Source organism: Tyto alba, unplaced genomic scaffold (genome assembly GCF_018691265.1).
Source record: "Tyto alba isolate M040663 unplaced genomic scaffold, T.alba_DEE_v4.0 Super-Scaffold_9, whole genome shotgun sequence".
In the NCBI taxonomy this organism is placed as follows: Eukaryota; Metazoa; Chordata; class Aves; order Strigiformes; family Tytonidae; genus Tyto; species Tyto alba.
In genome coordinates, this window is record NW_024881330.1 from 25,801,705 (window position 1) to 25,829,503 (window position 27,799).

The 27,799-nt window shown below is 41.8% G+C and overlaps 1 protein-coding gene across 2 annotated transcripts; it reads right to left on the bottom strand.

Moving 5' to 3' along the window:
* Nucleotides 1–36: 36 nt before the first annotated feature.
* Nucleotides 37–27,191, bottom strand: INTS8 (integrator complex subunit 8). Of its 2 annotated transcripts, XM_042785803.1 has the most exons (27): nucleotides 26,944–27,189; nucleotides 25,316–25,490; nucleotides 22,271–22,411; nucleotides 21,802–21,873; nucleotides 20,617–20,668; nucleotides 19,416–19,598; nucleotides 18,818–18,925; nucleotides 17,976–18,131; nucleotides 17,394–17,494; nucleotides 15,818–15,962; nucleotides 14,571–14,641; nucleotides 14,257–14,432; nucleotides 13,262–13,395; nucleotides 12,005–12,115; nucleotides 11,115–11,316; nucleotides 10,455–10,576; nucleotides 9,233–9,417; nucleotides 7,738–7,771; nucleotides 7,010–7,066; nucleotides 6,023–6,084; nucleotides 4,802–4,920; nucleotides 2,916–3,019; nucleotides 1,557–1,607; nucleotides 832–905; nucleotides 683–747; nucleotides 536–579; nucleotides 37–248 (listed from the first exon to the last, which is right to left on the bottom strand). In XM_042785803.1, the coding sequence occupies exons 1-27, from the start codon at nucleotides 27,071–27,073 to the stop codon at nucleotides 132–134; spliced, it is 2,991 nt and encodes a 996-aa protein (XP_042641737.1). In that variant the 5' UTR covers nucleotides 27,074–27,189; the 3' UTR covers nucleotides 37–131. The 2 variants fall into 2 exon arrangements, with proteins under 2 accessions (XP_042641737.1, XP_042641738.1); XM_042785804.1 differs by lacking the exons at nucleotides 37–248; nucleotides 536–579; nucleotides 683–747; ... (1 more) ...; nucleotides 1,557–1,607; nucleotides 2,916–3,019 and adding an exon at nucleotides 3,054–3,669 and having other exon boundaries at nucleotides 26,944–27,191.
* Between the last annotated feature and the right edge of the window lie 608 nt (nucleotides 27,192–27,799).

Sequence of the window (27,799 nt, forward strand, 5' to 3'; positions counted from 1 at the left end):
CATCTATTTCTAAAAAGAAAGATACTAGACTGTAAATGTTGTATAAAAATTTAAATGAATTTTAAAAATAAAAGACTTAAGATTTTTTTTTTCCACTTCCACCCCTTTTATAATAGTTTTCCAGCGTTAGCCTAGAAGTAAAGTTTTGCCATTGCTTGAAGAAACTTCTTTTTTCTTCTCTGCGCAGCAAGCTGTAGGACCTCCTCAGGGTTACTGGCATTCAGCTCCGTCTGGCCAATGGCTTTTATCTTGAAACAAATGTGGAGACAGCACTAGCACCAGTCCTCCCAGTAAATCCAGTAAAGCTGCTCCCTGACATGGCACGTGCAGCACCAGCTCAATGGGTGACTCTGGCTGGAACACGCTCTGCCACCCCACCCCCAAACCACCAACTTCACATCAGCGCCCAGGCTCCGTTAAGAATTACACAACAAAATTAAAACTGGAAGTGGCCATTCTTTTCCCAGAGGGTTTCAGGGAGGGAAGGGCACACTAAGGAAATCCCACTACCCCCAAGCACCTCCTGTTAACTTACCGCTATCTGCCGCTTGTCCGTCTCGCCCCTTTTGTGGTGCAGGTCTGAGGGTGAGTCAAGAAAAGACACTTGGCTAGGAAATGGACTTTTCTGAGCCATGAACATCCAGTATGACCTTTCCGTAGTGGTATTCTAGTGAAAGGATACATGTCAAGTACTCCAAGATGGTGACATCCCAGATATATTCGTAATAAGAATCCATGGCATCGTGGCTGAGAGAGAGCACAGGTTAGGTCATCTCACACATTCACACATTGTACTGTAAACGTATTTAGAAGCTTTGTTGTAACCTTTACCTGTTTTGTTCCTGCAGTGCCTTAAATGCAGTTTTATAGTCCACTTCTCTGAGGAACTGGCATAAAATAGCTACCTGTGAGGAAACACTTGCAGGTGATTTTGACAGCCTTAATCCCCCTCAAACTGCAATCTCCCACAGCACAGCTCAGCAATCTGCACCTCATCAGGTGCTTGTTTCCACAGCAAGCGAGTCCCCAGCACCTCGGCTGTGAGAGCACACACAACTTCTTCTAAAATAGCAACAGCAGCAGTAGCCAAATGGAAGAAGGAGGGGTTTTACTCAAATCTGAAGGGACTGACCCAGCTTCCAGGTTTCGAAATGCATTTAACAGCTCTTACATCAGAACCTAATATGAGCCTTGGTAATTCTTGGAGAAAGAACAACCCCACTGAACGACGCTGGCCACACGCGATTATCATGAAGAACGAGGCCAGGTTCCCAACACCACCCCAGAGATACAGGATGGTTTATTTTTTTGTATAAAAGAAAACCCCAAACCACTGTATGCTAAGGGAAAAGAGGGACAAAGAATACCCCAGACTACTCAATTTCAGTCCTTTTGGTGTCCTAGAAGCAACAGTAACAAGATCTGCTTTACTGCAGACTGCATTTACAAGGCAAGTTGGATTCAGTTTTACTTTTTAGAAAGCTCTCCCCGCCCTCTTCAAACATCAAAATATTTATGAATAAATGTTTTACCTAATGCCCTATTCCACCTCTTACCTGGGTGTGACAGTTGAGTAAAGAACAACACTTGATCATTCTTTTTATCACCTACAGAACAGTTAAAAACCGAAACATGAATGTTGACATGCTAGTATTGGAACAGAAGCAGCAGTAGTTAGGTTGTTTTTTTTTTTTAAATACAAGGGACCATCTAAACAGCTAGCTACACTCTTCTAACCCACCCAGCAGCTCCTGGGTTTCAGCACATCCACTGAGCTTTCGCCACTTCGGAGACTTCGCAAGGGTACGGTGTGAGCCACAGAGCGAAGCGCCCCAGGCTGCGCCCCGGCACAAAGCTTCCCCCCCTCCTGCCGCCCACGGCGAAGGGCCTGACTTGGGTGGGAGCAGCACAGCCAGCGGGCTCCCGGACAGGAGTGCCCACCCCACGGCAGACACGCGTGTGACAGCGTGGCGGTCCCAGCCCGCGCGAGGCGCAGCCCCACCCCGAGTGGGCTGGGAGCGTTCAGGACCCCACGCGGCACCCGGAGGAGCGCCCACGCGTGGGAGGAGCAGCAATCGGACAGGGGAGGTAAATATCCTCCTTCCCTGGGTCTAGGAGGTTCCCTCCTATTGCTACGCAGTCTACAAGTAACAGAGCGGTTTCCTAATGCACAGGACAAACGCCTGGGTGAAGGCTAAAGTGACTCACAAGACGTCACCAGAACATGCTGTGGCTGGGACCGAAGATTCCTTCCCCCCCACCCCGCTCACAGTTATTGAGGGCTTCTCACTCACGGCCCACTTGCAAGTGCCAAGCCACTCCTCACACCGACTTGCAAAGCACATGGGTACACGCCACATTCCGTGCCAGGCCTCCGGCACGCTCTGACAGCGTGTTACCACCCCCCCCAGCTCCAGCCAGCCTTGCACAGCGCTGCCACCCAGCTCTGCTCGCTGTCTGTCTGGAAAAAAATAACTCTGAGTGTGTGTGTGTGTGTGTGTGTGTGTAAGTGTAAGAATGTGGGTGTGTGACAGCGGGAGCCGGAGGCTGTGGCCAGCGCGGCCCCGAGCTGCCCCGCACCAGCGGACCCGTGTGCTCGTGGCTCTTCCATTTCCTCACTGCTGCACTGGAGCCCGGTACCCACACCTTCCCAGCTGGCAGCTCCGCATGCTCAGTCTCTGCAAATTAATTTACTCTGCAGCAAAGGAGAAGCTTCGTAGGTTCTACGGCCTTCGAGCAACAATCAAGGAAAAAAAGTATCTATTAGGATTCACATCCCTAAATGTATCAAGATATAAACTCTGACAGGCTACAGGAACGTGTGCGTGTTGAACAGTTTTGTCTATACACAGAATTAAGAAGCTGACTGAATCCGCAGAGAGATTTTTGCGCATCTCAAGCCCATTTGAACTCACCTGGTCTGTGTACACATCTGGTGGCACCATCTTATTAAAGAAGTCTGAGCATACAGCTCCTGCCTGTAGATAATAGTGAAGGGCTGCTGAATACTGATTTGTTGCTGCAGTGGAAAAAAGCAAAAGAAGGTCTTAAACACAGCAGTTATTTTTAAGACTCATCTCCATTGTTTACAGAATTATTCAGATACATAGCTGAATTCTATCTGCTAAGTGACTTGCGTATCTTTGTTTTACCACCTCCTGTGCGTCTGTGATTTTTAAACAGTGGTAGACAGAAAACTGCACTATCAGAAAGACTAGCAGCACAGGCAAAGTTCTGCCTTTTGAGAATTACTTCTCACTTTTCAGGTATTTGATCTTAAAACCATCAACCTTAAAGTGGACAAGAAGTTTGCCTTCACTTAATTCAGCAGGTAGGTGGTAGTGAAGGAGTTCAAGGTGGTGTGTGTTAGGGGGGTCCAGCGGACGCCACCACGCACGTCTCCTGGCTCAGCACCAGACCTACTCCCAGTGAGTTCTAACTGAACCGACCTGAAGGCAGCCTTCGGGGGCTCTGTGGCCAGAGCAGCCTGCTTGCCCACACCGCTTCTGAAATACACACCCGACACAAGCCAGGAGTGCTCCGAGCATCGCTCTTTCAGGTACCAGCTTCTGAGGCTCCCTACATAAACGTCCTCCTCCTGGGATGCTGCTCCACTTCGTACGAGCAGTAAATACACCGCCAGTTTATAACCTTGAATCACTCTCCCATCTGTAAGGCGACAGCACTCAACACTGGGTTAAGATCCCTCCCCTCACCCCAAGGGTTATAAAGCATCTTCCAGACGAGTATGGCTCCTTTGGAAGCAACAGGCTAGGATTTCTGCACTGCATCTCACTGCACACCACAGACATCCTTCCAGTCCAAAAAAAAAAAAAAAAAAAAAAAAAAAAATAGATTTGGAAACATGCACCTTGCCTCCTGCCAAAGCACCAGCAAGTAGATGGCAGAGGCACAGCACATACCTAGTTTTATTGTCTGAAAAGAACCATCTGACTTAAATACGAAGTTTCACTAGAGTGGTCTCCACAGATAATTTAGGTGGAAGAAATGCCCATCTACCTTTGGGGATGGCTACAGCCATGTCCTTCTCTAGCACATACACGAGGGAGTACTCGTCTGGCTAGCCTCTGCAAGTTCATTCAGCACCTCTATCTTTGTACTCTCTTTACTCACGCTATAAAGCCCCAGGAACTGACTCTAGATTGGGGAGTAGTTTAACAGAGCACAGTATCACATAGGTTGGGCAAGACTTCCCCAGGCAGCCACCACCCTGGTACAGTCTGGGTGCATGTCATGGTGCCCAAAAGCTGCAACGCTTCACTTCCCAATTCTGCTGGCTGCTCTCAGTTGAGGAGCAAGGACAAGCATTGGGAAAGTGGCAGCTGAGGACAGAACGAGGGGAAAGAGCTTCCCATCACAGCCAATACCAGATCAGGAGTTCAGGCTTCCTCATTCATAAATCCTAGATACTTCCCTATGTAAAATACAGATTGTCTCCACTCTGCTTGTCTTCTGCTCCACTTCCCACATTTAAAAGCAAGCACTGTTCACACAACTTTCCACTCACTTAATAAAAGACTCAAATATCGGGGATTTCCATAATTGTACCACTTGAGGACCAACAGCACTAAAAAAGTGAAGTTAACAATGACTCTTACAGTGAAGACTCCTCTACCCTAAAAGCAAGTCCACATGACCCATCAAGAACTCAGTCTCTCTGTGGGCTTAGACCGCCTCCCAGACAAATTAGAGGAAATACAAGGAAGGTTATGTCAAACAAATCCCAAAGAAGCAAGGTACTCCTACACACATGCTAAAAATAGACATTGGTTTCACTTACCAAAATAAATATCTGCCTGAATAATTAACCAGAAGTGGTTGTTTGCGTTGATAGTCAATGCATAGCTGACTAGCTCTTTTACTGTAACAGCCACAGCTTCAAAGTCCACTGATTGAAGACTACAGGAAAAAAGGAAGAAAAATAATTCCTAAATTATTGTTTTGTTTTTTAAAGCACTAATATGATTTTCCACCTCATTTAAGGCCAAAATAACCTCGTGTTAAGTGTCAAGCAAAAATAACTCCAGGAAAGATTTAGTGTTGACTAAAACTACTGTTGAATTGTTTCAATACAGTAAAAGTCCGACAGAACAAATACACCCTTCACATAGTTGGACAAACAGGCAGAACTTTATCTGTGGCTGACACCATAAAAGGGTTCTGTGCAAGAATATATGTTCTCAGTTTCAGGAAGTTTGAAGACAACACCAGAAACCACTACAAATTCACCACAGCATCTGCACGAATGGCCCCAGACAGCGATCTCTGGAAACTTGAGGAACTAGCTTGAAAAGGAAGGCCGGGAATGGTTTGGCACATTGCTTGGGCAGCCTTTCCCAAAGCTCATGGGGAATCTCCATTTTTTAAAAACATGTTTCTTTTCACCCTACCGCTAAATTCTGCTAACATGGAAAATTACTTTCTTCTGCTTGACCTTCTAATATACACCAAAGTCTAAATCAGCAACAATGAGACTATTCAATCAGACCAATTAACAACAAATTAACCACACTGAGCATTACACACTCTGTCATGAGTCTTCTCTCCCAACGCATACACAGAATCTGTAACAGGGGGGCTTTAGCCTGACAGAGCCTCTGAACTTCACTGGAGAAATACAGTTCAATCCAGCCAGAACAAATCAATACATACTATACACCACCTCATATTTTAGCAATTAATTATTCAAACTCAACTCAAAAAATATTAGTTATTTCATATTAAAGTATTATATAGTTCAGATAGTTACATATAGCTCAGTAAAGCACACAGCTAAAAACCCCCTCAGCTTTTTGTACCTGCATCTCCACCAGGAGCATTACATTAGGAGCGAAAACCTCCCTGCAATCAAACCGATCTGCTCACAAACACAATAGGGGTCAGTGCTGCCCTTACATGCCAGAAATCACAGTAACACAAGTTAACTAATACAGAGCGACTGGAATCAAAGCAATTACATAAATGCACATTTTAGAAACTGTACATTTAATTATTATCTTACTTGGGGATGGATGAGGGCCAGATGGAAATGTGCTCTGCTGCAATATCATTCACAATATCTTCCTAAGAGAAGAAAGATGATAACAGAAATTATAAAGAGAAACATTTCAAGAAAACCAAGCAGCTTGTCACAGAATGGTTTGGGTTGGAAGGGACCTTAAAGATCATCTCCTTCCATCCCCCCTGCCACGGCCAGGGACACCTTCCCCCAGCCCAGGGTGCTCCCAGCCCCGTCCAGCCTGGCCTTGAGCCCTTCCAGGGAGGGGGCAGCCACAGCTGCTCTGGGTGCCCTGTGCCAGGGCCTCACCACCCTCACAGGGAAGAATTTCTTCCTGATATCTAATCTAAATCTCCCCTCTTTCAGTTTAAAATTGTTACCCCTCATCCTATCCCTACACCCCCTGATAAAGAGTCCCTCCCCATCCTTCCTGTCCCCCCTTTAAGCACTGGGAGGCCGCTCTAAGCTCTCCCCGGAGCCTTCTCTCCTCCAGGCTGAACACCCCCAACTCTCTCAGCCCGGCCTCATACGGGAGCTGCTCCAGCCCCCCGAGCATCTTTGTGGCCTCCTCTGGACCCGCTTGAGCAGGTCCATGTCCTCCTTATGCTGGGGCTCCAAAGCTGGACACAGGGCTCCAGGTGGGGTCCCACGAGAGTGGAACAGAGGTGAGGGTCCAGGATACAGTTGGCTTTCAGGGCTGCACGTGCAAATTGCCAGGTCATGTAGAGCTTCACGTTAACCAACACCCCCGAGTCCTCAGCAGTGTTCCTCTCAATCCACTCACCGCCCAGCCTGCATTCGTGCTTGGGATTGCCCTGACCCATGTACAGGACCTTGCACTTGGCCTTGCTGAACTTCATGAAGTTTGCACAAGCCCACCTCTCAAGCCTGTCCAGGTCCCTCCAGTGCACCAACTGCACCACACAGCTTGGTGTCGTCAGTGAACCTGCTGAGGGTGTGCTCAATCCCACAATTATGATATATACAAACCCGAACGTTATGAAGCTTGACAAACAGGGACAATATTGTTGTTAAAACCAATGGTTCCTGTAAGGAGAAAAAAAAAAAGTATTCCCATGAATCAACAAAACCCCACTTTCTTCCCTAAGCTTTAAAGCCATGTAAGAAGTTCTGACATTATCATTTCCTCTTGAAACAGGGCAGTATTTTTGTTAAGAATCTTTCAACACAAGGATATTGTGAGAGTTTCTGTAGGAAGTCTTTAATTACTTCAGATTTTTCTGAGTAACTCCTTGGATGTAAACTTTACGTAGGTTTTACATATTTTTATGCTGTTCCTGTGGCTACTGCCTAACTTTAAACTTAAGCTAAGTATAGTATACTACAACTTTCTATGCATTTACAAACCCACAAGCTATAAAAATTTTCCCTTCCTTTTACTTCTGCTGCTTAATTATGATGCAAGTAGCAGCTTCCTTCTCCCTCCAAAAGGGATGCTTTGCTTCGTGACAGCTGCATTAAAATATACTCCTAATATTAACAGATCTCCACTGTCAGAACTCAGGAAATTTTTTTTTTTTCTTACAAGTTATTCCACACTGCTCTATGGCAGGTACAGCAAATTCAGAAGTTCTTCAGCCATACAAAACACCTATATATCTGTCAGATTTTCCTGAATTTAACAGGAAAGTCCAGAAAAATATTACATCAAAAGAAGTTCTGGTTGCAAACACATTCTCCAGACCACTGTAACTCACCCGAAGCTTTTTGATGAAGGACAGCAATTCACTCCTAAATTAGGGACACAAATACCCATGTAAGTAATTGTCCACAACAAAGAATATATGCAAACTTAATACACTGGAAATGAGAGTCAGTAAAGCAAATTCTTCACCTGACAAAATGCCCCTTCACGTCCAAGTTTACAAATTAGGGTATGTAACTGAAAATGCTCTAGCAGGTCATTCACTTTTAATACAGTCACTAGCAAGTTTTATTTAAACCGTTTTAAATGTAAGAGGCATATGTTGTTCCATCAAGCTACAAAAGACATGAAAATCCCTTTGTAGTAAGTCAAACACTGACTCTAAAAGGGAAAGCAATTAACTGTACTGTGATTCTCCAATCTAGGATCGTAACAATGACCTACAGGCTTACAGAGGAGGGTACACAGTGACCATTTCTAAGGTACATTGATTTCCTTGTCACACCACATCAGAAATCGTCACCATAAGACACTCCAGACAAGCACAGCCTGTTTGGAAAAGGTTTCACTGCTTCTTTTCCATAACAACAACAGGGTCACTGCCCTTTACTGTTTGAATCCAAGGGGTCAGGAAAGGTTCAGTATCCTAGAGTACACCTGTACCGACTCCTTTTCCTTGCCAGAGTATACAACTGAAACCTACAGCAAGCACATACCCTCTTCCACCCACCCCCCAGCAGCGTAGGCAAACGCAGCTGGCCTTTAGGCACACATTAACCTGATTAACGCAAGGAAGGCAAAGAAACAGTCAACAGTTTGACAGGGGCACCTTTTCCAAGTTTTTAACGTGGAAAGCTGTTCACTATAAACGTACATTCCAGAATTTACTATAATAGGCAACTTATAATCAGGCTTGGACTTCAGAACAGGCTGGAAACAGAGTGGACAAATCAGAGAGTCCTGAATCAATCAGTTATGGCAAAGACTGGCAGAGGTTAGGTAACTGACAATTAAATTACTCCAGTCAAGAGTGGTTTCTTCCTTTTCCTAGGAGCTCAAATGAACTAGAATTTAATTTCAAGACTGAGTAACATTTAGCTTTCGGTTCAGAAACCTAAAGCTAAGTATTGACACCTATGCCATGAACTAAGTGTTTAATACCGTTATATAAGCAGTTAACTGATACAGGCAATGGAGTCTGCAGAGCAATTCTATTTGACATAAAGCAGACACCTCCAGCTGGTTAGCTAAACTGCCTTCCTGATGCCACTGACTTTATAGGGAAGATCTACACCGATTATTATGGGAGCACAAGCATATATGCTTTGACAACTGTATGTTGCCCTGAATCTCACATACTCCTTTTCTCTCTCTGAAAAGGAAAGTCAACAATACCCAACACCATCAGTGAGGAGATTGTTCACTCAGTAGAGAACTTTAGCTGCTGCCACCAGCTGCTGATAGTGGAATCCGGACAATCTGTGAAGGGAATAAGGGGTCAAATATACACTTCAAACAATCTTGAAGAATAATTTAAGAAAACACACCTGTACATAATGCCCAGTGTAGACTCCCTGTGTTTTATCAAACTCACTCTGCCATCATTTCCCCGTTTGTGCTGGTTGGATACACTGCAGATTTGTACAACGACTTCCCAAAGGTCTTTAGCTGTCCGTCTACTTTCTTTGGGACCCGGAAGTTCTTTGCATGTAGCAGCCAGCAACTGTCCTAGCTATGCAATGCAAGAGAAAAAAAGCACAATAACTACAGCTCCTCTGAATATTGACTACAGCAAAGGAATTACTGGCATTTAAAAGGTCTAAGCAAATGATTTTAAGTTACAAACTATACAGCAATATGGCTAAACTTTGCAGCAGAGGACACTGATGTGGAACCGGGAGGACAGAAATTAAAGAGAGGATTTTTCCCTTTCTTAGTTTCCTTATGGTATATTTCATTACTACAGGCTCCAGAAAAGAAGCTTTACGCTCTACTTCTGTATCTTGCATCAAGCCCAAAACCTGTAAAATAGTGTTTTACAAAGACTGGCTCCCTAGAACTCCCTTAACTTTCATATAATAATTTGAGCTGAAACTGGCACCCTCTGCTATACAGAAAAAGCTGAACCTCAAAATGGAAATTAGGAAATACCACAGGTAAGCAGAACAGGCCAAAAATTAATCTGTCCTGTAATATGATCTTCATTCAGCTTCACTGCCTGACTTTGAAGTAGAACTACTGCTGTGGAACCGTTTTGAAAGCAGAGTTTCAAATAAGGCAGTGCTAGAATGTCTCCAGAAATTCAGCAGTGGTGTTTGGTTCAAAAATGGAACCATTACAGCACATTTGGAAAACAAGTGTCGTAGGAATAGAAAAACCACCAGATCTATACACTTTTCTCACACCTCCTACATGAATACAGGCCAAGTGCCAGCTGAGAGTCCTTTGTGGAAGTGCTACAGGGGTTCAATCAGCTTATGGATCATAACCAGACATTGCCTGATGCTTATGGAACCAACCTCAGCTGGCAGCCAAAGGCTAAGATGCAGTTTGTTTCATCTGTTCCTGCAGCACAGCCTCCATGTCTTTTGTCAACCGTCAAACACACTCGTTTCTTAGCCCTTCTGTCTTCTACACCAAACTTAATTCATTATAGCAACAAAACCTGACATTCTTGAGACAGAAGGGTACATGCTTTTAAAAGTAGACAAGGTTTCAGTGGGAAAAAGTCAATTACAGCCTGACAAGGCTTTGAGACTGAGCACTCACCTTCACATAAGGATTAGTTTGAACCAGAGGTAATGGAACTTGCATGGTCAAATACTCATTCTCACACCAGTTTAACAGGAAGGCAACACACTCTTCAGCTATAACTTGTCGAAGAGGAATATCTGGAAGAAAAGGTGTTCTTTGCTTGACTTTTTTTTCTGAGAAACCAGTGTTATATGAAAACAATCAAAACCCATTCCTTCTAGTTAGCCATTTCTGTTCCAGAGCTATCCCAGAAAAACACGATGCTTAGCCCTACAAGAGACCTCACTTCTGCAAGTCAGGAGCAAAAACAACAACTTCCTCTGACCACAACAGCACTATGTTACTCCCTCAGTGTGAAATCATGCGGGCTGTTTTTAACAACTAGCAAAACTTTTCAGGTAAAAATGCAGACATGTTTATCCTGTTCGAGTCCTTTAAGTGGCACTAAACAGATACTGTCAGCATTTGGCAACATGTAGGTATCCTGATGTTGCTGTTCTCATTTCCAGCTTTTAAAAATTAAAATTTCTAAAGACTCACTAAAACCAGTGTCAAACTTCACTACTGGTTTTCTAATTATACACCAAAAAGGTAAATCTACAATACAAAGTTGTTTCTTTTTTTCCTGTCTCCCAAGCTTTGTGCTTCACTGCATCCCAGGAAAGACGTACTTACCAGGTACTCTCATCTCCAAATATCCTCGGACTCTGCTTATTAGATCAGAAGGAGGACGTTCTCCAGAAACACCAGCTCCAGCTTCATGAGTATAAATGTCCAAAAGCAGCATTTCATTCAGCATGACTTGACGGAGTTTTGGAGAAAACTCTGTCACGAGCTCCAAGCAAGCAGCAAAAAGCTGTTTTGCATGGACAAAATCCTGCAATAAAAGGATATGAACTAACGATTTCTAATGGATTCATAAGGAAAAAGACCAAGAGTTAAAGTGCTGTTCAGCTCTATCCTGGCCGAACCAGCCTCAGCATCCATTATCATTGCTCAAGCATCTCACAATTATTATTTACTTTTTTGAGTCCTTTGGGCTTGCTACTGAGCTTAACAGTTCCAACAGTTCCAGATTTTTCAAACAGAACAAGAAGTTTAAGCAAAAACATACCAGAAGTAACTACTGACATATTTGGTACAGTTCAGTTTCACCTTGCAGTTTAGCAAACTACAGTATTGTCAATTACAAGGAAAATAAAACAGCATTCCAATAAATTCCTTAAGTAAAATGGTTAGCCAAAAGAACAGCACCTCATACCAGTAAGCCGAATCACTGCTGTGTTTAGATGCAACATGATTTCGTACATCATAATCAGAACTTTGTATGAATGAAATTATATCCAGGCCCAAGTCACTGGAAATCCATTATCCTTGCTCTACTCATGGAACTTTGCAAGATAGAAATATTTAACCATTGAAGGACACACAGAGCTTGTTACTACATCTCCCTCACCTCCCATTCTTTAAATTATTTTTCTCAAAAAGAGCTTTCCGTATTTTCAGTGTTGTTTAAATTTAATTGTCCAAACCAACTCACCAGTAACTTCAGATGGCTTGCTCACCTTAATTGCACAGCAGTGTAATCCCTTCGCCATAAGGATGTAGACCAAATCCCTAGTCAGATTGTCTTTGATTCCTAAAATAACATTGCCGTAAACATTTGGTACTTCCCACTGGGAGAGAAATACATAGGACATTTGCACAGAAAAAGGTTTTAGAATTCACATCACTGCTTAAAACATTATAAACAAAAAAATACTGAAAAATGACATCTAAGTGCCAACTCTTTCATTTTTACATCTAATCAGAAGTAATGTATTGCTTATATAGAAGTACAGACTCCACCTGGAGCCCTGTGTCCAGCTCTGGGGCCCCAGCATAAGGAGGACATGGACCTGCTCAAGTGGGTCCAGAGGAGGCCACAAAGATGCTCAGGGGGCTGGAGCAGCTTCCATATGAGGCCAGGCTGAGAGCTGGGGTTGTTCAGCCTGGAGAAGAGAAGGCTCCAGGGACACCTTCTAGCAGCCTGCCATTACCTAAAGGGGACTACAGGAAAGATGGGGAGGGACTCTTTATCGGGGGTATAGGGATAGAACAAGGGGTAACAGTTTTAAACTGAAAGAGGGGAGATTTAGATATTAGTAAGAAATTCTTCACTGTGAGGGTGGTGAGGCACTGGCACAGGGCACCCAGAGCAGCTGTGGCTGCCCCCTCCCTGGAAGGGTTCAAGGCCAGGCTGGACGGGGCTTTGAGCAACCTGGTCTGGTGGAAGGTGTCCCTGCCCGTGGCAGGGGGGCTGGAACGAGATGATCTTTAAGGTCCCTTCCAATACAAACCATTCTGTGACTCCAAGTACAATAAAAATGGCAATCTACCCTTCTTTGTTCATACACAGAATACGCAATAATTGTGAGGGGAAAAAAAAAACACCTTACAAAAAAAAAAATCCTTACTTAAAAAAAAACCCTCTTCCTCTCTCCTGCTGCCAGCTTGCCAGCTTTTAATGACAGGAATTTGAACTAAAATATTGTGAACTGGTAAGAACACTGAAAGCAAAAGCTACAGAAATTTGTTTTCTCACAAGAAAAGCTTGTTATACAGCCAGTAATTCCTTAAAACAAAGGCTATACTGTTGTAATATTTTTCATAGAGAATGTGCATTTAGATATGTATCATCATTCTGATATTAAATCACCATTATGCAAAGAGGGGAAAAAATCATATTGAGCATCTATGACAAAACGTTTACTGTTCATTGCAGTATGGCACCTAGCCAGTCCCTCAGTTGCACTCTCTTATGACCATATGAAATAAATTACCTTATTCGAAATTGTCCAGAATTGGCGTTCTGAAGTCATACCATGCAGCTCAATTAAAATCTGGCGAATCCTCCAAGGATCTACTGACAATATGAGCTGATGTTCAAGCTGGCCAATATTGACACTTGCTGAAGCTAGAAGAAAAACAATCAGGTCTGCAGCACATTCCTTCTTAATGCAGATGCTTACATTTCTTTATTATATAACACTTTAAACATGAGACAGTAAGAACAACAGATACATCAATGCTTCTGTAGGCCCTGTACTTCCTTTCATGCCCTTCCACAAAGGCCTAGCTTCCCAGCTGCCCTGACCTAAGAGGTTGTCTGCAATGCCGCCTTTTCTCACACTAGCACACAGTAAAGCACACTTGCCACAGTAAAGCAACTGGCTCAAGATCTGTACCACAAAAAAAGTGTTCTTATACTGCGTTAGTGAAAATATGCATTGTCACAACTGGCTTAAGTCAATGCAAGACTGTATGAGAGCTGGAAAGGGAAGTTCTTTCCAGCTCCAGTCACCACCTGGCACCTCTTACATTAGCTTTGACTTGTGCAGCTGCACAGCCAGCCACCTATATCTGGGAAACGAACCGGCTGAAAAGATCTGTGTTTCACTTTGGTAGGTTTAACTTCATCCAGATGGTACTCCTGGGCCAGCTCACCGGTCACATGAGCATTAGTGCTGGTGTAAGTCCAGAGGCAAGGTGCCCTTTCTGGGAACAGGTGTCACAGACAGATTTGGTTCAAACCAACCGCCACACCTCTCTTTCACATAGTCAGCTAGGACACATTTGAGTTGAGCCTATCTATTACACTCAGCTGAGATACACGCAAATAACAGCCACCTTCCTGAACAAGCAGGACATTCACCAATTAAAAATGGGAAGAACTCTCTCTAACCTTTTTCTGAGACCAAATCTGCACCCAGTAACCTCAAACATGGAAACGGGTAACTGCCTGAATGTAAGTTAATGGAAATGCTGTGAAAATTACCTGGGATATCATAAAAAGAAGTCACAGGTTTTGTGCACAGGTTGATTCGAGGAGATCTCTTCCGCATTTGATCAATGAGCAGCTTTCGTTCATCATCCTTCAGCAGTTTTATGAACAGCTCATGGGATGAAATCATGAAGACAAGCTGAAGATCTTCCAAACCCAAGCATAAGTTTCTAAACAAATAAAAAAGTAAATATGTGAACAGGAAGAAGCTGCTTATTTTTCCAGATATAAGTTCTTAAAACATTTATTGTGCTGTATTACATTGCTTACAAAGTGTAAGCTCATGTTATCTTAATATGGGTACGTACTTCAGAAATTCTGCCATTTTTCTCTTCAACACTTCAGTAGCGTTTTCCAAGTTTATTGATCTTGAACAAACCTGGGAAAGAAAGCAGAAAATCATTAAGCAGCCCCTCAGAACTCTTAAAATATTTAGTTACAGGTAGTGTTACTGCCCAGTTTTCCGACTCACAATTAGTATTGGCCAGTAACCCTCCCTCTCAAGGGAGGCAACAAAGTTATCTGATAAACACTGTAGCCATCACAGATGGGTCAGTTTCTTTCAACCTGTACACAAGACAGGACTGTTTCAGACAACTGTGATCTTCTCTCTGACACAATTCACATTTCTTTTTCCTATTCCTCTGCTATTTAGGTGTGCTGACACCACGTGCCACAGTATCAGTCAGCCTCACAAGATCATTAAGTACATAACAAAGTCCTTTTACATGAGTTTAAGAACAAACCAACATTTAAGTGCAAAACTTAAGATTCACTAGGACTAACAAGTAACAGGTGCAAGATAACTAGATAGTTGAATTTAACTGTCAGCTTGCAAGAAATATTTATTTTTTTAAAAAGAAATATGTATAAGTGCTAATATGAGCAGCTGATGGAACAGCTTTTACTTGCTCTGAAGTAGAGAGTACTGTCGGTCAATTTCTGACACATGCTTGGAGACACAAGCAAAAGACAGGACTCAAATTAAGAAAAGAAGATATGAAAGTAACAGCAGAGCAACAAAAGAAGTTTAGTTTGAGCAGTAATAGTTTCCTGAAAAGCTTCACTAAGGGTAACAGTTTAAGTCTCACACACACAGTAACTCAGGATCACTTCACCACATGCTAACTTTTACAACAAAGCTAATAAGGGAAAGTGGTCCTCTTCAACAGGCAACTTCTTTTTCTAGTATCTCTCTCTGTCTTGAAGACTTTTTTTAATTTGCTCTTTGAAAACAACCATTCAACAATATTTCTACATAAACTTAATGACTTCAGGAATAGCATCAATTTCAAATCCAAGCTGAAACAACAGGTCAGCACTGGTTCCTTCCCAATAGATGGAAACGGAGCTATGAATATAAATGCAAGACTGATCACGGAGTGTAATTGTACTAACTGCAAATAAGTTGAATAAAGTTTGAGAAGTTACCTTACAAAGTATTTGCCTCTGCTTCAGAAATTTGACCATTACTTGCAACGATAATACAGTTATAAGGGGAAAGAAATATATCACTAAATATCACTTCCCCTTCTAATTTCAGATAATTTCTTACCTCAAGAAGAAAGTCTATTTTCTCTTTGCTGGGTTTCAGGAACAGTTGACAAAACTGAATATCAATTGTTTGACCCTGCAATACATCACAGACTGTGTTGCACACACAGACTTTGAAACAAACTTCATCCAGAGCATCATCATTCCTGCATGAACACAGAACCAAAGATCAAGGAATGTCCCTGACAAACACAGAGTTTGTATCACAGCAAAGCTCCAGGTGCCAGATCCCAAGACAAGTTTCGAGCACATGCCTCTGCCCAAGACTGTACTCAGAAAAACTTTACTCAGGATATACTTCATTTTACCCAGGACCTCACTTTCTTTAAAAGAAAAATCCCTCCCTGGCTACAGCTCTGTTTCACACACAGACTTTATCATTGCTTCAGCCTGAGCACCACTGAACTCCAACCAGAGCAGTGCGACTGACACAAAAGTGCATTGCTTCTTGGCAAGCATGCCCTGAGCATGACTGACAGTCCAAAAGATTCCAGGAATATTTATGCATCTCAGAATACACAATCATTGGACAAAAATCAAAGCAAATAACCAGAACCTATGGCTCATTTCTCTTAATCCTTCTCTCTGTGCTTTGACTAGATTGCAAAGTCATGTTCCTCCATCCTTCCCTGTCTAGACTCATCACTGAAGGCAGTCTGTATCAGCTGTATCAGAGATGAAAACATTCCTACACAGTGCTAAGCTACAGCCTTGAAGATCTTTTCTACGAGATGTTTATTTGACTCCTCTCTGTCTGAAGTGAAAGCTGAATTCAGTAAGTACTAAGCTCTTACACAAGGGGCTGTCACCATTGATAGTTCTTTTTCCTCCCACACGTGCTTGTAAAACTGAGCCTCTTACTTCTGCTGAAATACTTGTAGGCAGCTTCCCTTCAGAGAAGGATTATCGTCATGATTATACGGAGATGCTTTCCGTACAGCCCTGATTCGAGTGCCTAAGCTCCACAGAAGGTTGAATTTTGGATGAGGCCCATTTTTCAGCTCGGAGCCATCCACAAGCTGCCCTCGAAATTTACTTAATTCTCTCTGCTTATTATACATTTTTTTCTTATTATAAATGTACCATACTAATCCTTCAACCCTGGGCTAGTTCACGGTGCACACGGCTCCTAAGCACAGGTAACTACACCGCCAGTGTTCCCAGTGAACTACAAATCTCCTATAATATTGCTGCTTAGTATGGTTAACCTGACCAGATTTGAATTCAAGTTTTAGAACACCTCTAAAGAAGCATTAACTTAGTTATAAAATTTTTAATATATATATATATATATATACACACGCATGACTATGACATAAATAAAAAAAAAGTCAGTAAAGTGGTAAAATTAAGTGTTAATACTTATTAATTTTTTCCCACATATGACCACAGTGAGATACATCACAACACAGCTCCTTGGAAGATGTAGTTTAGACTACTGCTAACAGAAATAAAAGGCTGAAGTTTCTTGGATGTAAGTAATTTGTTAGAAGATTTGGTATACTTTCCATGAAAAAGTGTAACTCATGAAAATTGCTTTTCATCATCACTGAACAGATCATTATTTAATGTCTCACCCTTGTTGAGCTTTTTGGAAGAGTTCTCTCAGCACCGATTGCCTGAACTGAACAGGTAAACTGAAGGTTAGATTATCTTCAAGGAATATCTTCACTAAGTCCTATAATAGAAACACAGTTAGAATAGTCAATGGATAATGCAAAAGATACAGCTAATTTTCTACCTGGCAAAAATGATCAAACTAACAGAAGTAGCTTGCACCCACATGTAATACTAAAATTAAACAACCAGAAACGGACCAAACAACAAAAAAAGTTCTCTAGCATCAGAGAATCAAAGAAAAAACCCGAACTTGCACATCTCAGCACCAACATTCCCTGAAACCCAAAGAATTAGACTCTACCTGAAAATTCCATGCATCAGCTAGTAGGAATTATTTACATTGTATGGAATCCAAGATTTTTAATCTAATATGCATCAGATTATGTTATATTCCTACATACATGTGTTCTAAACAGTATGTTAATGGTCAACTGGAACACTTAAATTTATTAAAATCCCTAAGAGTTCAGGTGGGATTTTCCATATGGAATGATAGGAAAAAACCCTCAAATATATGTGACTTTATTTAAGCACCCTACCTGATAGTTGCCAGATTTCATACAGCTATGGATTTGACTATAAGGAGTTGCCTGTTGAGATGCATCATCAGAAGATGAGGTAAGAACTCCACAGGCTTGACAGTACCCAGCCAATCGCTCTTCATCTATGGTAAAATGAAGTGATGATGAACCATTCTGAAAAGAATCAGTCAAATCTTAGTGGCCAAAATATTATGAAATATAAGCTTAATTCAGAAACAGAAACTCACAGCTTCCCCAAGTAACAGCAAAATAACAAAACAGTGTGCATGTACACACTTTTTTAAAAGCATACTTTTATATTTCCTCTTTACAGCTTAGACCATGTTTTAGCTATTTAAACAAAAATCTGAATTTTGCAGTTTTGGGAATATAAACATGAAGCGAAATAAAAAAGAAAGCACACCTTAATTGTAAATTAAAATGTTGTATCCTTTAAAAGGTCAGAACATAAGACAATCTGATTTCCAAGGGAAAGTTAGATTAAAAAAATAAGAAGTGCTCTATGGTTACCTTCCTCAAAAACACATCACCACAAAGGACACAATACACTGTTCAGTCGAGTTACTATTAGCACTGGAGATGATATTCTTGCATTTCTTGTATCAATACAATTTGTATAAGAATATTAATTACAAAATGGAGAACAAAGCAGCAATATATTGCAGCCTATTAGCAATTTCAAGTAAGATGCAATGTGAAAACACAAAAACTGCTGTCAAAAATACCATGAAGTTTAAAAACTATGTGTACCATTAACATTTATTAAATTGCTAAAGGAAGCAATAATTTAGACTTTTTTTTTATGAGTTGAACATACATGTTAATAAAACACTCATTACCTTTGCAATCAACTCCTTTGTTCTGAAAAACTTTTCTTTAGCGTTTTCATGAACAGCTGCATTTGTAGCTCCTTGTTGAAAATAGATCGCACCCAAATCATAGCAAACCTGCAAACAGCATCGATATAAAACACTATAATCCTGGAAATTTATATAATACTTTAAGAAGATTAAGTATTTCAGCTCAAACCTCACATGTACTTTAAACTATTCCTAGCTTTACCTAACATACAGATATACACTGCATACCCTTCCCCACGTACTTCAATTGTTTCCTCTTTAACTGTGATCTCAGTATGAGTAATTCTGCACAGGCATTACAAAATCACAATTATGTGGAAATAATTCTGTAAAGAACAATGTAATCAGCTGTCCTTGCCACATAATGGTTGAAGGTGGTGAGAGTGGGGATGTGGCAAGGGAAGTGAGGGGTTGGGTTTTAGTAATGTAAAAAAGAAATCAGTAATATCTCATTGCATTAAAAAAGAACACAGTAAATATTAATAGAAGAATATTCCAATTTACCTCAAAAACATTACTTAGCACTGTCTAAAGAAACAGATATAAGTTGAAAGCTTTAGTATAGAATGTAAGTTACCTGGCACTCTATCTCCTCTGCACTGATTTTCAGTCCAGCTGTGGAACTCTCTGTTTCTCCATTCACCATACCAGGCTCCATGGCTAATAAATCCAGAGTTCTTATGGTGTGGACATAAAGATCTTTGTTTAATTTAAGTGCTCCTTCTAGGACCAGGATGGAATCAGCAGCCTGCTCTTTCAACTGCAATAGTTCAAATGCATTGAAAAAAATTAACCTCTTGATTTTGAGTTTAGGTCTGAGTTTAAATTAACACTAGAAATGTAACATTACAGTGAAAGAATAGTAAAAAAAAACAAAAAAAATTCCTTATATACCTGTCTTATTGCTATGTAGAATCTGTTCCTGTATTTCTTGTACAAAAAAAGTTTGTGACTTCAATTTCAGGTACTCAAAGAAACAGGATCAAACACTCACTTCCAATTGAAACAAAACATTTTTCCCTGTTTCACCTATAACTTTTTGTCCATTTCCTGAGCATTAAGTTATGGAACAGTCAGATTGTAAATGTTATTATTTTGCAGCTGAAACAAAACCAGCTTCTATGTGAACAGCAAGTTTTTTTCAAAAATTCTGGTGAACTGGTAAAACAGTTAAACATCATTCACACCCATCTATTTGAAAAAATATCAAAGAGTAAAAAATTCTTAAAAAAAGTGTAATACAAATTAATTAACTGATTCCAAGTAGTACAAGAGTAGGAAAATGAGCTAGGCTACTTATGGAAATAGAGAGTTTGTTCTTCCTCTTTCTTGCTTCTCTCAAAGGGAAATGCTTTAGGCCCAACTAAAACTCTGTTGGAAGCTACATACAGAAAACACTCAGCTACTATATCCTTTGGAAAAAAAAAAAAAAACCAGTTGTATTGAATTTTGCTGCAATATGATTCAGCAGCTCAAGCATGGTATGGTCTTAATTACTAATCACAGACTGATTTTGTGGAAGCTTGCTCAATTCACATGACAATTTCACAGGATGGGCTGATGAAAGAACACTTCAATCACACAAAACAAATTCCATACTACATGCAGTGCAGCAACAACACTGTCCAAATTGCACACAGTGCAACTGTAGCAAATACTTAAAGTGGCAAATATAATATAAATGTACCAAATCAAAACTGTGATGCAATTGTTTATTTTCTGTCCATCTGTATTTACAAGTAAATTCAAGCAAAAATAAGAGGGGAAAAATGTCTCACCACTTTCAAAATATTTTCAGTTAGTTCCTTTTCTTGCTGCATCTGGGTCATCCTGGAAAATAGAGAAAAGAGGTCAGGACCTCAATTTTAAAGCAAACCTGCATGTAATTTTACTTCATGTTCTAAACCACAACAATTCGTTCACAGCAAGTTTTGCTAAATTACATTTTAAACATCATTATGCAGGACCACTGATGGTTCTTGTCTTTCTACATCTGAAATACAGAATTATATAACAAAAAGGTAAGTTTTAGATGAGAATGTGGCTTGATAAAATGGAAGTTATGTTGTTGTTTTTTCTTTAAAAATCAGATTGTTAATATTGGCAAAACTATCATGAAAAAATCATCTTCCACAGCCTCAAGCCTGTTGAAGCTTCACTGTTTAAATATTCTGCAGCACGTGTTGGAGGCAGATGTGCGTTCACGTGTTTATGTAAAAATTAGAAGTATTTTTAAACTATCTCCCCATACAGAATTAGACTCTGATACATATAGGACAATACAAGGTTTCTAGTAAAATGAGTAGGAGGATTTTTAATCAACATATTTAACAGTCTCTCAAACAAGCATGGCCTAATGCTATAGTATAAAATTAACATAAAGCATATGAAAATTATCACTGAGATACTCCCAACTTTATCAGAGAAGTTTATAACATAAAAAGTAAATACCAAGGACAGGTTGTAACTAAAGCCACACAACATCTAGAATGCAAAATTAATACTGATTTCACATTACAAACTATTGCCTAAAGAAGCAAATTAAAATACTTCATTATTCCTCAGGTTATCAGCCATAATGCAGTGAATTGCTATAATAAAACAACTGTATTAAGAAAACTCCTGTAAGTTAAAACGGGATGCAAGAAATGTACCCTGTCTAAACTAGAGAATAAGCATTCTGCCTAGGCAAATTGCCATCTCCCTTTCTCCCACGATTTTTCATGCCCCTATGAGATCACAGAGATTATAACATATTAAAAGTGGAATGACAGACAAGTACATACATGTACCAAACATGTGACAGGAAAATAAGAATATACTTGAAATAAATGCAAAATTTCCATGCTACAAATGCCGTTTTAAGCAACTGTATGTTATTAATATGATTTCATCCACTTAGAAATTAAATTTCTGTGTACAAAATGCACACAAAATCCAAATTCATGATACCTGTAACTTACACATTTAACTGAGGTGGACCAGGTTTCACTTGCTTTACAGGAAAACTACTTTGAACGATGGTCCTTATGGCCCTACATAGGGAAGAAAATTAAGCAAAGTGTAATAAGCAGATTACATGCCTCAAAAATACCAGTTTATCATTTCAGATACATTATACCATTAGAATACATCTGTACTAGAGAGCACATCTAGTAATTAAGAAGTCTTCTTATGTTCATAAAAAGCTATAAGACAGCAACATTTTTACCTTTATAAGGTGACAGTTCAAACCACTACCTTGACAATTTTTTTGGGGAACAAAACCAGCTGTAGAATAGTTTTTCAGACTCAGCTCCTCACTACAACTTACCTACAGGTCACAAAATTATTACTGAGATTCTTTCTCCTTCTATGTACAAGTATATAGATAGAAGAAAACATTGCTTTATTCTATCATGGTTGTAAAATTACTGCCTTAAAGTACCTTACCATCTGTTGTAGAGTAGTATTGCCATTGCAGTGGTTGGGGGTAAGCTGGACAGATCTACATCCACATGTTTGGTTCCTGGGGGAACTTTGCTGATACACAGAAGTTCATTCAGTAGCATGTTCAATACAGGAACAGACAAGCTATTAAAAAAAGAGAGAATCAGAAACTTCATATAGTAATCCTACTTCTGGTATGCTTAAATAATATACACTACTACTCAAGTACTATATTATTACCTAACATCCCACAGAAGTAAGAGTAGTATGTTTATTTAGTATAATGAAATGCTCTGTATCAGATGGCATTCCAGATCAGGTGTGTAAAGCAGTTACCAGTACTAGCAGCATAAGTTAGACCCAAGTGGAAGGTTGCCCTGCCAGCTGAACTACTATGCACCACTGCATTAGTCCACGCAGACACATCTCCAGAATAATCCAGCCACCTGTAACAGCAGGTCCCAACTAGTAAATTCTTTTCAAAGTAGTCCCAGATCATACTTCCAGAAGGTAAACAACCACATTTCCATTGCAAATGGAATTTCACTCATGTAAAGGGAATGTTTCTCCATGCTACCATGGCTTATCTCCCTTTCTGCAGCAACCACTAGCAAACAGTGAAGACTAGGAACGGGAATAGAGCACTGCAGAGCACTGTAAATTGTACTATGTAAAATATACATTAGCTGGGGCAAAACCTTCCTTAATAAAATGACAAGGCACACAGGCTGGGCGGACTGCCTCACTCCAAGCTTTCAAAGTATAATTTAACACAACTGAAACATTATTACTAATTTTGACATTAATTAAAGTTAGATGTGGTCAGCTACTGTCAAAGTACCTTTAGTCTTGTGAAAAATTTACATTGTTTGCAACCAGCACTGAAAACAACCAGTGAAACTGCACTTTTAATAACAAAAGCCAGAACTCCTGTTTAACAAATTTTAGGTCTTGTGTTATATCAGACTCCAGATCTATTATCAAGCTATCATTTTAAACCAACAAACACTGTTCTTACTATGGTCCAGGAATCGTGTTTTCATTGGCAAGAATATAACATCATTCAACTGTTTATAACAGTGAAGTTTTAGAAAAAGGCTTGGCTTAAGCTGTTATTTTATTCCTTTCTGACTGCTCCTTTGGGTATAATCAATTAGAAATAAAACCATGTTCCTTAATTAAGAACAATCTTAGGCTTCATGAGCTAACAGAACAAGAACTCTAACTCTATAGAGGTGTTAAATTAGTAGTTGAAATTACTTCAGATTGAGTTTAAAAAAAAACTCCACATATGGACAAAACAATCCTGTCAAAACCCAGAATCAGCCCAGTAGTGTCACACAGCAGGGCTGATTTTTGAATTAGGATTATACCTGCAGTTAAATAAGGTACTAACTGCAGTGCTGGAGCGTGTCCAAAGAGCAATGAAACTGGTGAAGGGTCTAGAGAGTAAGTCTTACAAGGACTAGTTGAGGGAACTGGGTTTGTTTAGCCTGGAGAAATTATCACTCTACAACTGTGTGAAAGAAGGTTGTAGAGAGGTAGGTGTCGGTCTCTTCTACCAAGTAACAAACAATAAAATGAGAGGAAATGGCCTCAAGTTGCACCAGGGGAGGTTTAGATTGAATATTAGGAAAAATGTCTTCACCAAAAGGGCTGTCAAGCATTGGAACAGGCTGCCCAGGGAAGTGATTGAGTCACCACCTCTGCAATTATTTAAAAGATGTGTAGATGTGGAGCTTAGGGACGTGGCTTAGTGGTGGACTTGGCAGTGGTAGGTTAACAGCTGGATTGTATGGTCTTAAAGGTCTCTTCCAACCTAAATTATTCTATTCAAGTTACAACTGAGGCAATTATTACCCCACTAAGATTTTATGCTACTGAAGTGCAGCTCCCTAAAGCACTTCTGTCTTGGTTTGGGCTGAAATACAGTTAATATTCCTTTTTGGGAACTAGATGAGTGCTGTGTTTTGGATTTAGCTTTGGGTTTGGTATGAGGAGAATGCTGATAGCACACTGACGTTTTCAGCTGCTACTGAGACTCCAAGGACTCTCCGACTCTCCGTGTCCTGCCCGTGCGCAAGGGCACTGGAAGCAGGGAGGGAGCATGGACAGAGCACCAGACCCAAACTGGCCAATGAAATATTCCATATCATGGAACGTCATGCTCACTATATAGAGGAGGGGTGGTTGAGAAGGAGCTCTCTCGTTTCCAGGATTGTGATTGCGGGATCTTGGTATCTCGGGGTCGCTGGCCGGGAACGGGCTGGGTATTGGTTAGTGGGTGGTGAGCAACTACATTGTGCATTGCCCGTTTATATTTTTTTCTATTATTGCCATTGTTCTCATTTTATTACCATTATTAAACTGTTCCTATCTCAGCCTGTGAGTCTCCCTTTACCCCTCTAATTCCCTCCCCCATTCCCAGGTGGGGAGAGGCAAGGGTGGGTGACCAGCTGTGGTGGTTGACTGCCGACCAGGCTCAAACCATGACAACTTAGCACCGTCAGAGTAAAAAAGTTCCCAACTGTTCTACCTCATCAGACCACTCAGCAGCTGGAATTATCTGGGTTAAAAAATTCAAAGGAAAAAATGTGTGAAAGGCAAAACGCAAAGGTGGAGTTTGTCTCTTTCAACCACAGTCAGTTCAGTGATCTAGTTTGTAGATGTATGGAGTTCTTTACATCAACAAAATTGGAACAAGACCTCCAACTTCGAGCATGTTAGAATAGGGAAACTTAAACTAGTTCTGTAACTGAAAATTAATCTTTATGCAGTTTAGATGTGCACATCATAATGTCTAAGACCCACTATTCTTCCTCTCTCTAAATTATAAACAGTACTGATTTGCTCACAGACACTGCCTTTATCAAAACGCTTTTTTAACTGACAGATGAAATCAAAACTTTAGTTGTCACACCCAAGATTCTTCTTAATATAAGGAAGATACTGTCTGAAAATTGAGCAAGACAGATTTCCATTTGTTAAAATAAAGATATCAAGCCACTTCAGTTTAATAATTTCAGCATGAAGATGTACAGACTATACCTTTTCTCCAATACATCCAAATCCCACTTCAGATGAGCAGCAACTTTAAGAGCAAGAAGTTTTAAAATGCGGTTTCTTTTGTTATCAGGTGGTGGCTGGACTTGGTTCTGTTCATTCACTGATGGTTTTGAAGCTTGTTCCAAAAACTGGACAATCAGCTGTACAGGTGGTGGATCTGCAAAAAACAGAGCCACTCTTCAAATTATTTGTAAAGCCAGAAATTAAGTTCTTATTGCAGCTATGAACAGGGATTTTATCTCATCATTTAGAAGGCTGACATTGTCACCTGGCAGATTTTAATCCCAAAGGTTGTATTGTTTATACCGACTCAGATCACACTACTAATATATCTTTGTTTAACCTTCAAGTTTACTTGACCATGGTAACCACACTCTCATACCTCTATTTATTTTCACTATTCTGTATTAATTATGTTTCAGTACTTGCATCTACAGAAAATAAATATTGGATACTGAAAACACAAGTTAGCTGTTATAAAAATATATACCTACTTGTAATCCTCCTCTGTATTTTAAAATATATTTACAATGAACTGCTGGTACTTCTGAATACATTTAGAAAATACCTTCAGACTGATCTAAAAAAAAGAGTGCCTCCTAATCTCTCCTTTACAATAAGACAGTCTTCTCCGGTACCTTTGAGCTGTTTTGAAAAACTGAAGCTGAATCGTAACTACGACACTCTCACTGAATTTTGTGAAACATATAAGTAGTATTAATCATTATTTTTAATTGCAAAAACAGCAGTGTAAGATCCAAGAACAAAGATATAGCCTGACTATGCTTAAATTTACTTTTTTTAGAGAGAACACTGTCCCAGGTTTTTGTGTTTCCTCCACTCACTTGTAGAATTTGGGTACTGAAAAAGACGATTCCCACTTATGATTGTCAAAAGGTCAACTACTTTTAAATACGGTCACGTTCTTATAATACATCAAACTAAGCTTCTATTCATTCCAGGTCTACGAAGACTGAGAAATTTCAGCACTGAGCTTTCAGGAGGACTCTAGCTTCTGGCGCTAGCAAGACTTTAGTAGGAGAAAACCAGCTGCAAATTGTAATGATTTTTACAAACCGCACTTCGCATTGCAAAAATAAGCAGCTTGTAACATTTCCGCAAGCAAAGTTCACGTATGCAAAAGGAAAAGCGATCTGCCACACAGATAAGGTGGAGAAATTATTAAATAGAAACAGTTAATGTAAACCAAGGAAAATGCGTTCTCGTTTGCGCTAACCAAGGCTGCAGAGCCGCGATGCCCGCCCGCTGTGCCGCCCTCTGCACCGCGACTGCCCTCCCTCGGAGCCGCCAGCACCGCAGCGCACAACCCTCGCCGGGCGGGGGCTCGCCGGCCACCGCCGCACCTGCCCCGGGGGCACGGCAGCGGCGAGGGAGGGGGGAGCGGGGGGGAGCGGGGGGGAGCGGGGGAGGGCGGGCGGGAGGCGGCAGCGCCCGCGGCAGGCCCCGGGAGGCAACGGCGGAGCTGCAGGCCGCAGCGGCGAGAGGAGGGACCCGCAGGGAAACGAGCGAGCGCTCCCACCCCCCCCCGGGGGGGCCGTGAGGGGCCGGGGAGCGGCGCCAGGCCGCGCCCAAAGCCAAGGGGGACCCACCGGGAGACGGCTTCTGCAGGTGCTGCTCCAGCAGCGCCTCCTCCAGCAGGAACTCGAACCAGGAGGTCTGCGGCGGCGTGCAAGGCCGGCTGGAGGTGGCAGCCTCCCGGTCCGCCGCTTCCGCGCTCATGGCTGCCGCCTGCCCCGAAGGGACCCGCCGCGATCGGACTGGGCCCCGGCCCCGGCCCCAGCGGCGGCGACAAGATGGCCGCCCGCCACCGCCCCTCTCCTTCACGCAGGCGGAGGGGCGTGGCTCCGAGCGGCTCCGCCCCTCTCCCCTGCCGATAGGGCTGCCGGGGAGGCTGAGGCTCCACCCACCGCGGCGGGGAGGGACGGGGGCGGCGGTGGTCGCGCGCTCGGGGCTCGGCGCAGTCACCGCGCCCGTCGGCCCCGTTTTAGCTGCCGCGGGGGTCGCGGCTGGGCGTACGGGGGGACAGGGTGGAAGAACAGCGTAGCTCCTCGCCCCCCCCCACCCCCGCACCACTCAGCCTTCCCTTCGCCTGCTGTCCGCCGTGGCCGTGTCCCCATGGCGGCATCCCCCGTGAGAACCGAGGCCCAGCCCCGCCCGGAGAGGTGGCGCTTGCCACCCACCCTCACAGCCACACGGCTCGGAAATCTTCCCTTGCCTTACCTCCCTGCCACTTCCCTTCTCCTCCTGCTCCTTACACAACGGTCGATACATTTTTGAATTTGTGGTGACTAACGATTATCTAGAGGAGAGGACAAGAAGGGAGCGCTCAGAGCTGGGCCCTAATGGTGGTCAGAGCTGGCCTCCCACAGCTCAGCCAAGGGTAAAGTGGCTAATCCTCCACCCTCCTGCCCGCACACACCTTAATGCCTTCTGAAAAGGCAAAGA

Excerpts from the sequence above, each read along its gene's own strand:
- INTS8 (XM_042785803.1), bottom strand. The coding sequence starts at position 27,073 with ATGAGCGCGGAAGCGGCGGACCGGGAGGCTGCCACCTCCAGCCGGCCT. Across the intron at positions 18,926-19,415 it reads CAGAGGAGATAGAGTGCCAG|GTTTGCTATGATTTGGGTGC; the intron begins GTAACTTACATT and ends TGCTGTTTGCAG. Across the intron at positions 906-1,556 it reads TACTCAACTGTCACACCCAG|GTAGCTATTTTATGCCAGTT; the intron begins GTAAGAGGTGGA and ends GTTTCCTCACAG.